We start from the raw sequence: 15,926 nt of genomic DNA on the forward strand, positions 1-15,926 counted from the left end.
GATCATGTCAAAGCTAAATTATTAGATGCACCTCTTCAAAAAGATGTATTGTTTGGTGTTAAAGCTGAGGAGGTGCTAAAGAAAATGGAGAAAAAAGCGAAATCAATGCAAACAGTGAAAGATTTCCTGCAGGTACAGCCTCCACATTTCAGCAGAAACTGGCCTTCAAAAAATTGGTCCTTTCCAGCCACGGACAGACCTCAAAGGGGCAGATACAGGCGCCCAAGGGGTAGAGGGCAACCTCAAGGATCTTTCAGAACCAGACAGTGGCAAGCACCAACCCCAAGAGGTGCAGAAGATCACAGTCTTTTAGAAAACAGACACAATGACTTCCCCCTACACCTGCCAAGCAAAGCTTTAATGACAGCTCCTTTGGGCGGAAAGCTGACATTATTCTCAAAAAATTGGCATATTGTTACAAAGACAAATGGATTCTGGACATTATAGACAGAGGCTACAGGTTCCACTTTCACACCCTTCCAAAAATGAGAGGCATGCCAAACCTGCCACAAAATCAAAGGGCAGAGGCACAAAAACAAGTTTCAGCTCTCATGGACATGAAAGCAATTCAAGAGGTACCTGCAAAAGAACAAGGTCAAGGGTTTTATTCCAGACTATTCCTGGTACCAAGGAAAGACAAAGATTGGAGACCTATCTTAGACCTATCCATCCTAAACACATATCTACAGGTGCCAAAATTCAAGATGCTCACATTACAGCAGCTTCTTCCCATGCTGGGCAAGGAGTCTTGGCTGGTAACATTGGACCTCAAGGAGGCATACCTGCATGTCCCTATCAGGCAAGATTGCAGAAGATATCTCAGATTTCTTGCAGGTTCAACCCATTACCAATTCTCTGCATTGCCCTTTGGCTTATCTACTGCACCCAGAGTGTTTACGAAATGCCTGTCATCAGTAATCGCCTTCTGCAGACTACAAGGGATACAAATCTACCCATATCTGGATGACTGCCTGATCCAAGCAGACAGCAAGGACATACTACTGCAGCACCTGGCATTTGTAATAAAACTGTTGAACTTCCTGAGATACACAGTCAACAAGAAGAAATCAAAACTAATACCCTCTCAACAAATAATTTTCCTGGGTGCCAGCTTGGATACAACCACCCAGATGGTCTACCTCACGCCAGACAAGCAAGGGCAACTGTCTCAATACTTCAGAAAAATGGCAACTTACACCAGGCTAACTGCAAGGAAAGTCCTGCAGGCTCTGGGATTCATGACATCTTGCATCCTACTAATCCCATGTGCAAAGCTGCATATGAGGAAACTTCAGTGGTACCTGAAAAACTTATGGTCTCAACACAGCCACAGCTTGGAAGCAATTATACCACTCATTCCATGCCTTCAAAAGGAATTTTTGTGGTGGACTCAAGCTTGCCAAAAAAACACAGGTCTTCCTTTCTGTGTACCTCAAGCAACTCAAATCATCACAACAGATGCCTCAGACTACACCTGGGGAGCACACATGACAGATCAGTGCATTCAGGGAAAATGGACCCGAAAAGAGAAGCACCTTCACATCAACCAAAAGGAAATGCTAGCCGTGCAAAAGGCTATTATGACCTTCAAAGACCTACTGCATCCAGGTCAGCTATTGATAAGGACAGACAACACCACAGTGATGTGGTACATAAACAAACAGGGGGGAACTCATTCATACCCCCTGTGCAGGCAAGCCATGACCGTATGGAACACAGCACTGGAATTGCAAATTCAACTACAGGCACAATTCCTGCCAGGGAAGGAAAACACACTGGCAGACAACCTAAGCAGAAATATGACAGATCCACATGAATGGAAGTTGCATCCTCAAGTTTTCACAAAGATAACTCAGGCATGGGGACAGCCAGACATAGATCTCTTTGCTACCCACAGAAATTGCCAGTTGAAAAAATTTTGTTCAAGGACCTATCATCCACAGGCCTGGAAAGTGGACGCACTTTCCTTCAGTTGGGCAACATTGACCGTCTATGCCTTCCCGCCTCTTCCTCTGCTGCCCAAAGTTCTATTAAAAGCCAGAGCAGAGAGGCCGAAAATGATTCTCATTGCTCCAGACTGGCCAAGACAACACTGGTATCCGCTCCTGAAGAGCCTGACACATTCCCCACCATGGATCCTACCTCTAGTCCCTCTTCTGTTGTCCCAGCACAACTACAAAACCATTCACAGTAATCCCAAAACTCTAAATCTAGCTGCATGGAGAATTCCTTGATTTCCCAACAGTTTCTCCTCTCCAAGGAGGTGCAGGATGTCATCTTGGAGGCCAAAAGACCCTCTACTAGAAAGGCCTACTCCGCCAAATGGAAACGATGAAACGATTTTGTGCCTGGAATCAAGAAAAGGGGCAGAATCCTTGGGTAATAAATATACCTCAAATTTTACAGTACCTAGCTGAGATGTTAAACAATGGACTTTTCTTCTCCTCCATCAAGATCCACGCTTCAGCTATTTCTGCACAATACAACACAGATCCTCCTTTATTCTCTCACCCTCTCTTAAGACAGTTCCTCAGAGGGGCAAAGAATATAAAACCCCCAAGGAAACCACCAGTCCCTGCTTGGGACCTCAACTTCGTATTAGAAAAGCTGACCCTTCCTCCCTTCGAGCCAGCTTCTTCAACAGCGTTACAGTACTTGTCATGGAAAACCGCCTTTCTTCTGGCTATCACCTCAGCATGCAGGGTTTCGGAGCTACAGGCCCTCATGGCTGTGCAACCATTCATCATTTTCCATCAGGACAGAGTTTCCTAATGAACCAATCCTACCTTTATGCCAAAGGTAGTATCCAGTGTAGCTTTGAATCAGACTATCCACTTACCTACTTTTTATCCTAATCCACAAAACAAAGGGGAAAGACTACTACATTCCTTGGACATTCACAGACAACTTCGTTACTATTTGGACAGAACAAAGCCATTCAGGAAATCTGAGCAACTCTTTGTGTCCTATGCAGCAGGTGCTCAGGGAAAGGCTGTTTCCAAACAGACAATTTCAAAATGGATAGCCCACTGCATACGCTTTTGTTACTCATTTCATGGAAAATCTGTGCCTGCATGCATCAGATCCCACTCCACCAGAGCCACAGCTACCTCTGCAGCCTTCCTCAGGGGGGTCCCTACCAAGGACATTTTGGAAGCAGCCACCTGGAGTTCAGTGCACACTTTCTCCAAGCACTATCACCTCCCACGATACTCAAATTCTAGAGCGGGCTTTGCCACAGCAGTCCTGCAGGGCATCCTAGCCCCTCCTAGTTCCACTTAGTGCCTACCACCCTTACTTAAGCTTTGGGTTCTACCCATCTGTTATGACTGCAGCTGTATGCACGATGAACATAGTACAGTTTTTGTACCTACCATAAATGTAGATGTTCGAGTGCTCATACAGCTGCAGTCCAGGTTTCCCTCCCTCCATCCCCTCTTAGGACAGGCCTTATGACAAACACTTTTCATATAACCTTTTTGGGGTATTCTTTTATGGTGTATTTGCTTGCAACTACTGTTTGTGATTTATCAACATTGCATTTTTGCATAACATTATGTTTGCCTTCCTTCTGGAGGCACCTGACATCTGGGGCAAGAAAAACTGAAGAATATGGCGTCGGCTGCCTCTTTTATACCCCTGCCGCACTGACGTCAGGGAAGAAGCGATGACAACCATCACCGGACCTAGACTTTGGAATTCGGCCGACCGAGGACCCGCCTGATGGCAGGAAAACCCATCTGTTATGACTGCAGCTGTATGAGCACTCGAACATCTACATTTATGGTAGGTACAAAACTGTACTTTTGCTTGGATTTCTGAGAAATAGATGCCACAGAGGAGTGGTCCCAGCACTGAACCCTGTTGGACTCCACTAGTGACTGGTCTTTTTGTGAAGGTATTAGACATTCAGCTTCCCCTGTCTTGACTTCCTGTGTCCTTTCTGTGAGCCAGTTAGCAATTCATTGAGTGATGTAGGAGTTTATTCCTTATTTAATAAGCTTTTCGACAATGCTTGAGTGGGGTTTTGTGTGAAAAGGTTTGGCCATGTCTAGGTAGGCAATATGTACTATTTTGCCTTTGTTTGTTGCTTTGGTGACTTCTTTAAAACAGTCCACTTAGTTAAGCATGACCAGCCTTAGAAGAAACCAAATTGATATGAGTGCATTGTTTGGAGGTTTCCTATGCCCTTATTGATTACTTACATAACTTTTTGCATGGCTTTAAATTTGAAGCTGGTCAGATTTATGGGTCAGTAGTTACCTGGGTCATTGACCGACCCTCCAGTGCGCATAGGTATGACTGTTGTTGTCCTCCATTTTCTTGGTAAGAAGCCCATCTGGAGCCTGAGGGTAAACAGCATTGTTAGGGGCATAGATAATTCATGCTTCATGCTATTTAGGACACATCCAAAGATATTGTCAGGACCCATAGATGCAGAATATTTGGCTTTTGAGAGAGCTCCCAAGACTTGGTCCTGTGTGATAGCTGGGGATGTATTGGTTTCTGATATTTCTTGTAAGGTATTCAGATGACAGGGAGGTGAGGCTGGGCTGAATTTGTCAGTCAGCAGTTTCTCTGTATCTTCAGCTTCAGTATAGGTGGTGTTATTCACAATCAATTTAGCACACTGCTATGTAGCACTTTTGAGATTATGGACATAGTTGAAGAAGGCCTTATGATTGTCTCTAGCCTGGTTGGCTATTTTTACCAGAAATTTGATCTTGGTGATTTTAATTAGATGCCTGAGTTGCTTATTTAATTTAATGATGGGAGCTTCTAATATTCCAGATGTTGCATTTTTTTGGCCACAGTTCTCTTCCTTTTGTTATAAAGCTTATTGACATTGTTCCAACCAGAAAGGGTTGTCTTATGGTTCACCCTGTCCTTGTTTCTACTAGGTGCTGATGCCTCTTTGCACTTACTTACGTGTTGATATAAGTTAGTGGTGCATGTTTCTGCATAAGCAGTAGAATTATCTGGGTTTGAGGAGGATACACTTTGCAGGGTATCACTTTGAAGTAGGATGTTTACCTTGGAAAAATGTCTAAAAGCTTCAGAGACAGCAGAGATCTTAGATTTTAGTTTTATTTACAGGGAGACTGTTTTGTGATCATATCTGATGATTTTGAATGTTATATAAGAGATGGAGTATAATTCCCCATATTTGTGGGTTCTCTGACTAGCTGGTCCAGAGCATTTTTATTAATAAAGACAAGGAATCGCTGGGCTTGCACACTATTGATAATATATGTTTTCCTGTCTATAGCTGTTTCTTTCTGCCATACCCAAAGCAAGAGAGTCAGTCAGGAACAGAAAACTGACTCTAAAAATGACATAAGTTAAATAATTATTAAACCAACAAAAATAATTGCATGAGAAACAATAGTATAATGAATGGTAAGTTCATTTTAATGTTTTAGCAAAGTAACAAGAAAGTGTTCAAAGGTTTCTTAACAAAACTTTGCACACTGAAATGACATAAAATGTGTTAAATGTTATGACAGTACAAAGTGTATATTCAGAACAATGGTATGAAAAATATGGTGAGGAAATAGCTGTACTTGTTTTCTGGGAAAGTAAGTTAGACAATTCTGAGTTGTGCATGTATTAATTTACTATTTGTAAGCGGACTGGTGTATTGACCCTTTTTAGCCATGACAGAATCTGAAAGAGCAGAAAATACATCACGGTCTTTCAATCAACTGTATAATATACAAAATATGTACATAGCAAAAAAACAGAACATAGTAGGATTAAAGGCAGATAGAGTAACATTAAAAGATCCAGTCAGAGTACACTGAAAAAAAGATATGTATACAAAATGTAAGCTAAGATGTACAGTGCATTCATACATATAATACATAAACTCTTGTATACATGTGAAATATTTGCATATACAATGCTGCATTAAAATGCTGAGAAAAGTTTATTAAAGATATTCTAGTACTCATTATATGGGATGGTAAGTTCCCTAACCATTTTCAAGGTAGCAAATGTAGGTAATTCAGTAAAGAGCTATACATTGGAGGCATGGTGACTGTAGTGTGTGTTCTAAGCTAAAGTTTGAATGGTGTGTCAAAGACTAATGATTCTGAAACCAAACTAATGATTCTGAAGCATTTTGAAAGAAATGATGGACATGTCCAATCATAGTGGCATTTTTGTAATGTTCTGTTCTGGTTACCTACTGCTATACAGGACAAAAAAAATCATGTGGCAGGAAGGTATACTACAAGAAAAGGCTATAAAGATATGTTGTAGCATTTAAATTAATTGCAGAAAAGGGATGTCAAGCAAATTGGAGCCTTTGTAGTGAAAGAAAAAATATTGAGTGCAAAGTTGGTGGCTTTGTGGTGTGTGGAGGACAGTCTTAACAGATTACAAATTTACAACACTGCTTATATGAACCAGATATCACTTTGTTCATTAGGGAATCATCCTTTGCTAAAGCAAATGAAAACTCATTTTCTGCAAGGAAACCCATACATGCTGTCTGAAGTTAAGAAAACTGTGTTTCTCCTGAAATCCATAACTTTTAGAACAAGCAGTATTTAGTTGAGAGGTCTGTGAGGGGTGCAAGCCCAGCTTGTTAGTTTGAAAGCAAAACAAAGAAATGTGCATATTGTAGAAATCACTTACAAATGATATAACTTTATACAGTACTGAATCTTCTATGTGCTGTCTGAACAACTTCTCTCTAATGAACAGTGGTTAAAAAAAACTATATGAGAAACACAAATAAAAAGCTAGTTTTGATAAGTAGTGAGTTGTTAACACTGAGAAATTTTATACCTACAAAAATAAAGATAACCATGTGCCAATATGGGTACTTGCTGTAGTAACACTGGCTTTGGAAAAAATAATTCTGTTTTTACCATAATAAAGACTTGCAATATGAAATTTCCTAGACAAAATTCTAGTGACAGCCTTTAAAAATGAAATTTCTTAAACTCTGTGACAGTAAAAATGCCTGATTACAAAAAAAAGCAAACTGTGTGCGAACATGGTAAAATTGGTTGTAGTTCCAAATTGTCTATATTAAAAATGAGAGGGAAAAGAGGCAGTAAGCAACACAATAAACATGTTGAAAATAAATTCACTTCATGGAAAGTAAACAGCTGTCAGGCTATGCTGAGATACAGCCATTGTCAGCCTTATGCAAAGGGGAACTAAGCAGCTGCTTGCAGCACAAGTTGGCCAGGGGTACTTTTCTTTCTTTTATACTTACTTTTCGTGAACCAAATTGGAGAAAAAATGCTTCTGCTGCTGGTGCAGTGTCCCTCCTTGAAAGTAGCAATGGTGTGATTTATAAGTAAAGTCCTTTACCTTCCAGTCTTTCAGTTAGGTCCCACCAGTGTCCTACATAAGAAATTATGTTTCTTCATTAATTTCTGAAATTAACTGAGTAGAAACCTTATTGCAATCTGAGAAAGGCCAGACCGAAGTAAATCCCAAGACAACATACACATGGAGAAAACCAAGTTGCAAGCATCCAGTGAAAAAAAACTCTACAAAGAAAGGATATGGACCTAATAGAACTGTATATAACCAGAAACGATTTAGATATTATTCTTGCTCACAAGTTGGCCATTTGATGGAAGCAGCCCCAAGTGGGATTGTTATTCTTTGGAAGGGAGATAAATGTGATAGCCAGGCCAGTATCACTCATACCCCAGGTCTGAGATAGGGGGTTAGGTGATATATTTTGCTAACAACCTCTTAAAAAGAATTTGTACTGTCAAACTGCGCAAAAAAACATTGCAGTGACAAGGATTCAGCACTTATTTGAGAATGGAGTAGGAGGGGACCTCCTCCTCCTCTAAAAGGGAAACTTTTCAGATCATAAGAGAGAGAAATGAGAAGAGAGCTGGGTGGAGTTCTCACAAGAGAGAGACTGCACTAAGGCTATAAGTTGCACTAAGGCCTAAGGACCTAACCAGTGAGAATGAGATGGAAACTGTATGAACTCAAGAGACTTTATGGTAACCTAAAGGAAGCTAAAGAAAAGTACAATTTTTGGAAAAGAAACTGGTAAAATTTGTATATTTCTTGAAAGAAAAAAGGTGAGTACAGTTTCACTGGATTCTGAAATGTCTGCATTATTTTGAGCTAATCAATAGGGTGAAATATTATTAATTTTCCTTTAAAAGTCTGAAGAGACATGCTGCCACTACATTGCCTCACCCTAGTCACAGCTATAGTAAATATAGTTTCCACACACATACTATTCTCCAAGATATCACAAAATGCATGCAGTGTGTGTGTGTGTGTGTGTGTGTGTGTGTGTGTGTGTGTGTGTGTGTGTGTGTGTGTGTGTGTGTATGTGTGTGTGTGTGTGTGAGATAGGGATGTGTCTGCATGCAAATATACTAGCTGCACTATATGGGAGAGACCCGATGTGTGTAAACAGTGCTCCTTGATTGTATTTTTACATGAACTGGTCCAAACACACTAATCTGAATCTATAATGGGCATGAACTGAACTGTGCTGCTAGCAGTGTCTGTAACACAATTTTTTTGATGCCAATAATATCAAAAGGTTGTGGGTTCTCTCTTCACATCAAGTGTTTTGATTCATGTTCTAGCACTGGTACAGCTGCAAAGTATAATGGGGCTGTGGCAATTCCATGCTGTCATTCTGCAGAAGAAATGTTAAGCTGGAGCCCCAGGTGCATGTGTTAGTAATAGCTTAGTTGTATGTTAAGGATCCTGTGGCAGGTATCGGAAGAACAGTAAAGGTAAAATTGGTTGTAGTTCCATATTGTCTGTATTAAAAATGCGAGGGAAAAGAGGCAATAAGCAACACAATAAATATGTTGAAAATAAAGTAGCTTCATGGAAAATAAACAGCTGTCAGGCTATGCTGAGATACAGCCATTGTCACCCTTATGCAAAGGTGAACTAGGCAGCTGCTTGCAGCACAAGATGGCCAGGGGTACTTTTCTTTCTTTTATACTTACTTTTTGTGAACCAAATTGGAGAAAAAATGCTTCTGCTGCCAGTTTTTTTCTACCAGGTTTCCTTTAGTATGCATAAATAACATCTAAGGGCTCTCCTGAAGTGAGTCAAATGTCTATTGGGACCAATCTGGTGATAAACAAGTAAATTAAACATAAGTAAATATGTATACATAGTTATCAATGGGAGTGTAATTAGTGCCTTCAACTATCTTACTATAATCAGAGTGGTACTAGATCAAGTTTTGAATAAGTGGTCAGGAGCAGATTCTGGGATTATATGTGCAGCTGTGACCCCCTGGCTTCTGAATAAATATTTGGGATAGCTGGCACTGGTGACTGAATGCAGTAAATACCAAAGACATATAATGTCACACAGTAACTGGAATAGCAGTAGTTTCCAATTGTTTTTAATTCTGTCAGGTAACAGCAGAGTAGCAGCACAGCTATGATCCATATGGAACATTTCTTGCAGCAGGGACAGGGATGCTATGAGGAATACTGAGCTACAATTGGTGGACTTCTTATTCCACTCCATTTGCCAGATTTGCGGGGGGGTTTTACAAAAATTCTGCAAATGTATTGCATCAAGACCCCCTACTTACATCATTTAGATTAAATATGTTTTTGAATTTGTGTGTGTGTGTGTGTGTGTGTGTGTGTGTGTGTGTGTGTGTGTGTGTGTGTGTGTGTGTGTGTGTGTGTGTGTTTCTGTGTGTCTGTTTGCACTGGTTTCTGTGTTGAAACGATAGTACTAACAATGTATATTACAGATTTCTTTTTGGCTCCCCCAGCACTTACTTAGCTTGATGTTACAGGGCTTGTACTCCTACAAAAAGACATTCATCCATTCTTCCTCACCTGTGTAGTCCCCACATGACCCTTTAGAGTGGGAGCATCTTAACAATTCAGGACCCTCGATGCATTATCAATGGTGAGAAAGTGAGAGCTAGAAATACTCTGGTCAGCCACACTGCAGTATTAGTAACAATGTGGATTTTTTTTTTTCATTTATGTCATAATAATCTTCCTCTGGTTTGGATAATAATTCAGTATTTAATGAATATAGTGTGTGTAATATGGACGTTACATATCTGTATGATGTGTGGTAGTGCTTCCTCCCAATCATTGCACACTGTGGCATTAACGTTACCCTCTAGAGAATGGGGATAACTGACCTTACACTGGGAATGGACTTCTTTAGAGGGAAGCCCATACCCTCCCATCATGAGAAAACAGCTGATTTGTAATAGTTTTATCCCCCCCCCATCCCAAGTAGGCCTTCTCCTATGTGGGTCCACAGCATCACAAACAGAACCCATTTCTTAATGACTTTAGTCCAGCCTACATAACAGATATTTAACAATAAGAACATTTATTCTGCATGAACAGACTGGGTACTATTTTCCATTTCTCCTCTGCCATTTGAAAAATTAATTTCATCTATAGTGTCTTTGAATTATAAGTGCTATTGTGTATGGTAATATATCAGGCAGTAGTATCAAGTCCTATGAAATTAAATGTGTTTTCTAACTTCCTTTTCTTTTTGCTTCCCTATTTAGCACAATCAACTGGACTGTCCCATTTTTGAGTTGGCTTGCAGTTGTCGCTCTCTGTGTTTGTACTGTAATCCTATACTTAATTCCACTGAGATATATTGTCCTTATATGGGGTAAGCATTGCATTTTTTCTGACTTATTTACTTCTAATTTCATTTAATCATTTACAAAGAAAGTGTAGTAGAGTTATAGCCTTGGTATAACTTTCAGTTGGTTTCTTCATTCTCAACACATTGAGTCATGGTATTTATTATTGTTCGCACTACCTGTAAATTTCAGTTTCACAACCAAGTATCACCTCCAAGTACTGTAGGATCTGCCCAATATGTTGCATAGGTACCCTTTCCCTTCAAAACCCAAACAAGGTAATTAAGATTGCAGGGATGATTGGGGTAAACCTGATAAGTCAAGTCATTTGGCATATGAAAAGGTACAGACCAACAGGTTGCTCATGTTTCACATTGTTATAATATGCATAATTATGTACAGCTATCACTGTATGTGCCACATTCTCAGGATACTTTTTGCTGCTCTTGAAGTGGTGTCTGGCAACAGAATATAAGCAGTTAAGAACATGAGATGCAAATAGACTTCTGGATGCTAACATGCTTTAAACTGTGGCATTGTATTCAATTATTTATTTATTTTATTTGTTTAATTTATTCATTTGGTAGATGGACTGATTTATGGAATCTTTTCAGACACTAACTGGGCTAAGGGGCATAGTCAGATATAAATTACATAGATCATATACCAAATGCAGTCTCAGTGGCACAGCAGATATCTCCTTTGGTGCAGAAGGCTGTGGATTCTATTCCCACACCTGGGAGATGGATTGCTGATACTGCCTCATCCTTTGAGATATTACACCATGGCCCCATCTGCCTGAGTTGGTGGTAGCTCAGGTGAATGTAAAGGTCCCGTAGCACCTATTGAAAAGAGTAGGGGTCCTTTACATATATACAAAAATAACTCATACTAACAAAATATTTACATATGTACAAACATATAAATATAGAAATCTGTTTGCACATATTTATAATTTCCTATACAGTCATGGAAAATTTTCATCCCTACTATGTCTCCACTTGTTTTTCCTTAACCACCATCTGGTTTTACTTAATATTTTTGCTAAAATCCATTTACCATTAAACATAATTTAATTTATTCTTTCATTCCATATAACAACCCATATAAAATAAAGCTACTTTTTATCTATTCTTTTAACATATTCTTTACTTCTGTTCTTACAATATCCACATTTAATCATATCCACATTTATTTTATACATTTATTTTATTATATGTCCCAATTTCTCCACAAATGTAACATTTTCTTTTTTTCACAGTTACTTATCACATGTCATTCTTTTCCAAAAAAAAACATGTTTTGGGGTTTTATGACACCCTTATTAGCCTCCACATTTATCATGCTTGGTATATGTATATTTTTCTCTTTCTATTTTTAATGCAATATTACATTCCCAGCCACCAGTCCATAAAACCCTTTTGTCATAAACGTTTGGAATGTCCAGTTCTTATTTACATAAAGCTTTCAAATGTCCTTCCAAAGTCTTTCTTTCTACCTCTGTTCGAAATTGTATGAGTCTTCTTTTTTGTTTCCCTGTCAAATGCTTTTATCACATAAAGATTCCATGGGTAATAGTTTCATATCCTCCAAGAAAATTTTCCATTGTAATGTCACAAAATGCCTCTTTGTTAATAAGAATAAATGCTCTTACATCATGTGCTTTTACACCCAAAGGAGCTATTAAATTTCCCATACTTCACACTTATCCATTTGTCTTCTTTACTTTGAATCCTTACCACATACGTTTTTCATTTTCTTTTGCCTTGTTTTCTGCTACACCTCTTTTGCCTTCTTTTACTTTCTCTGCATATGTTTTCTTTTCCATTTCTTTTTCACCACTGTTCTTCAGGATTGTCTCTACATCCTCCTTTTGTATTTTCTGCACAAAACACAATGTAGTCACCACCCGAAAGTTCCTGCAGCCAAACAGTCTGATAACAATAAAATAAATGCCGAAGTAACCACCATGGCTGTATAATCCAAACTGTTGTAGCCAAATGTACGCTTCTTCAGATCCTTGACAATTTTAAAATGATACAAACAAGTTAATATATACCATCATGTGACCATAAATATATTAATTAATTAATTATAAAATCAACTTCTAAAAGAGATAAGTCGCATCTTATTTAACTCTAACAGAGCGTGCATCCAATACTGGCTTAATATTGGTGTTATTATTAAGTCCTGGCACTAGATGAGCTCGTAATCTAAAAATCCATTGTAACTCAATTCTTTCTAAATAATTATTGTTATCTCCCCCTCTTACATTCCTTCTTACTTGTTGTAATACCCTGAAATTAAAACTATGTCCCTCTTGTTCCATTATATGCTTCGCTAGAGCATTTTGTATATTCTTATTCTTAATATCATATAAATGTTGATATATTCTATCTCTTAAACGTTTCAGGGTCTTTCCTACATAAAAACTTTGGCAGTAATTACAACTAGCAAGATAAACTATATTGTTACTATTACATGTAGCATGAAACCTTGGTTAAAATAAAAAACCCATATTTGGATGTTGATATCTTTGTTCGATACATATTACTTCACACATTTTACATTTCCTACATGGAAATGCACCCAAGCATTCATAATGTGTAACTACATCCTTCCTCTTCTCTCCACATAACAAACGTTTTAAGTTTTTATTATTCTTATAGGAAAAACTGGGTGTTTCACCTACTCATCTCTTTGTTTCTTCATCAATAGTTAGGACCTGCCAGTTTTTCCTTATTATGTCGGTCATCATCTTATTGTCTTTAGTATAGTTAGTCATAAAGCGAACAGGATGTTTCTTATTCTCAAGATTACCATTTTTGTTTTTATTATCTGCAGAGGCAATTTTTTCCTTTTCTTTTTGTTCTATCTTCATTTTAGCTCTTTCTAGTTCAATTTCTTTGTAGCCTCTTTCTAATAATAACCTCTCCAATCTCTCTACTTCTTGTTTCTCTTCTTGTGGAACATTACAAATTCTTTTTATTCTTTTCATCTGTCCTTCCGCTATGTTATTAAACACGTGTCCTGGATGCATGCTACTATGATCTAATAAACTATTTCTCCAACATTCTTTACAATATAATTTAGTATTAACATTCCCCCATTCATCTCTATAAATTATTACATCTAAGTAATTCACTACTTCATGTGAGTGAGTAGCTGTGAATTTTAAAAAAGATGTTGTTGATTCTAAATATGTTATATACTCTTTTAGGGGCTTTTCTTGTCCCTCCCAAAACATAAGAATATAGTCTACGAAACATCTATATGTAATTATATTAGTACTCAAATTGTGACCCATTAGAAAATGTTTTTCCCAATGATATACAACTAGATTTGCATATGAATTTGCGCATGGGGTGCCCATCGCTACACCCCATTGCTGTAAATAAAGCTGTTGTTCATACAGAAAGATGTTATTAGAAAGTACTAAATCTAATAGCGTGCATATCAACATGTTCTCTTCATTACTAACTGTCATCACAGTATTGAGTATTTCTCTTATTGCTTCTATGCCATGGTCATTAGGAAAAGCAGTAAATAAACTCTGTACATCCAACGTGACCATTAAGTACTGCTTCCCACTTAATTCAACTGCCTTCTCTCTCAAATGATCCAATAATTGTGTTGTGTCTTTGAGAATACTAGGTATATTTCTTACTATTGGTCCTAATTTACTTTCTATGTACAATGAGATGGATTCTGTTATCCATCCCCCTCCATCTACTATGGGTCTCATTGGGGGTTGTTCCAAAGACTTGTGTACTTTGGGTAAACCTTTAATTTAAGGTATCATAGGTTTATCTACTGATAAAAAAGTATATAGTTGCTCATCCAGTTGTCTACACATAAGTAAGTCATACAAATTATCTCTTACATTTCTTAGAATCCTGTCATAATCAGACTTCTGCAATAATTTATAAGTATTTTCATCACTTAACATGTGCAACATAGCATTCTTATAATCTTCGTTGTTCATGAGAAATATTGCTCCACCTTTGTCGGCAGGCCTGATGCTTATTTTATCATTATTTTGTAACAAGGTCTTCTCTGGTTATATTATAATAATTATTTTTACTCTTGCAAGGTAAGCTATCATATATATCTCTTTCACATAACTTAACAAACATATCAACATGTGGCGGTATATTTGGTGTAAAAGTACTTTTTCTCTTGAATGTACTCTTGTCAGTTTCAAAGACACAACACAATTATTGGATCATTTGAGAGAGAAGGCAGTTGAATTAAGTGGGAAGTAGTACTTAATGGTCACGTTGGATGTACAGAGTTTATTTACTGTGATTCCTAATGACCATGGCATATAAGCAATAAGAGACATACTCAATACTGTGATGACAGTTAGTAATGAACTCTATTAGATTTAGTACTTTCTAATAACATCTTTATGTATGAACAACAGCTTTATTTACAGCAATGGGGTGTAGCGATGGGCACCCCATATGCAAATTCATATGCAAATCTAGTTGTATATCATTGGGAAAAACATTTTCCAATGGGTCACAATTTGAGTACTAATATAATTACATATAGATGTTTCGTAGGCGATATTTTTATGTTTTGGGAAGGACAAGAAAAGCCCCTAAAAGAGTATATAACATATTTAGAATCAACAACATCTTTTTTAAAATTCACAGCTACTCACTCACATGAAGTAGTGAATTACTTAGATGTAATAATTTATAGAGATGAATGGGGGAATGTTAATACTAAATTATATTGTAAAGAATGTTGGAGAAATAGTTTATTAGATCATAGTAGCATGCATCCAGGACACGTGTTTAATAACATAGCGGAAGGACAGATGAAAAGAATAAAAAGAATGTATAATGTTCCACAAGACAAGAAACAAGAAGTAGAGAGATTGGAGAGGTTATTATTAGAAAGAGGCTACAAAGAAATTGAACTAGAAAGAGCTAAAATGAAGATAGAACAAAAAGAAAAGGAAAAAATTGCCTCTGCAGATAATAAAAACAAAAATGGTAATCTTGAGAATAAGAAACATCCTGTTCGCTTTATGACTAACTATACTAAAGACAATAAGATGATGACCGACATAATAAGGAAAAACTGGCAGGTCCTAACTATTGATGAAGAAACAAAGAGATGAGTAGGTGAAACACCCAGTTTTTCCTATAAGAATAATAAAAACTTAAAACGTTTGTTATGTGGAGAGAAGAGGAAGGATGTAGTTACACATTATGAATGCTTGGGTGCATTCCCATGTGGGAAATGTAAAATGTGTGAAGTAATATGTATCGAACCAAGATATCAACATCCAAATATGGGGTTTTTA

The 15,926-nt window shown here is 37.7% G+C and overlaps 1 protein-coding gene across 1 annotated transcript in view; it reads left to right on the forward strand.

Moving 5' to 3' along the window:
• Positions 1-15,926, forward strand: part of MCTP1 (multiple C2 and transmembrane domain containing 1) — a 3,344,116-nt gene that overhangs the window by 3,238,462 nt on the left and 89,728 nt on the right. The window contains exon 25 of the mRNA XM_044064134.1: positions 10,523-10,632. Coding sequence (XP_043920069.1) covers positions 10,523-10,632 — 110 coding nt within the window. The remainder of the gene's footprint in view (positions 1-10,522; positions 10,633-15,926) is intronic.

The sequence above is a fragment of the Protopterus annectens genome, chromosome 2.part2 (genome assembly GCF_019279795.1).
Source record: "Protopterus annectens isolate FY-2018-M chromosome 2.part2, PAN1.0, whole genome shotgun sequence".
NCBI lineage: Eukaryota > Metazoa > Chordata > Ceratodontiformes > Protopteridae > Protopterus > Protopterus annectens.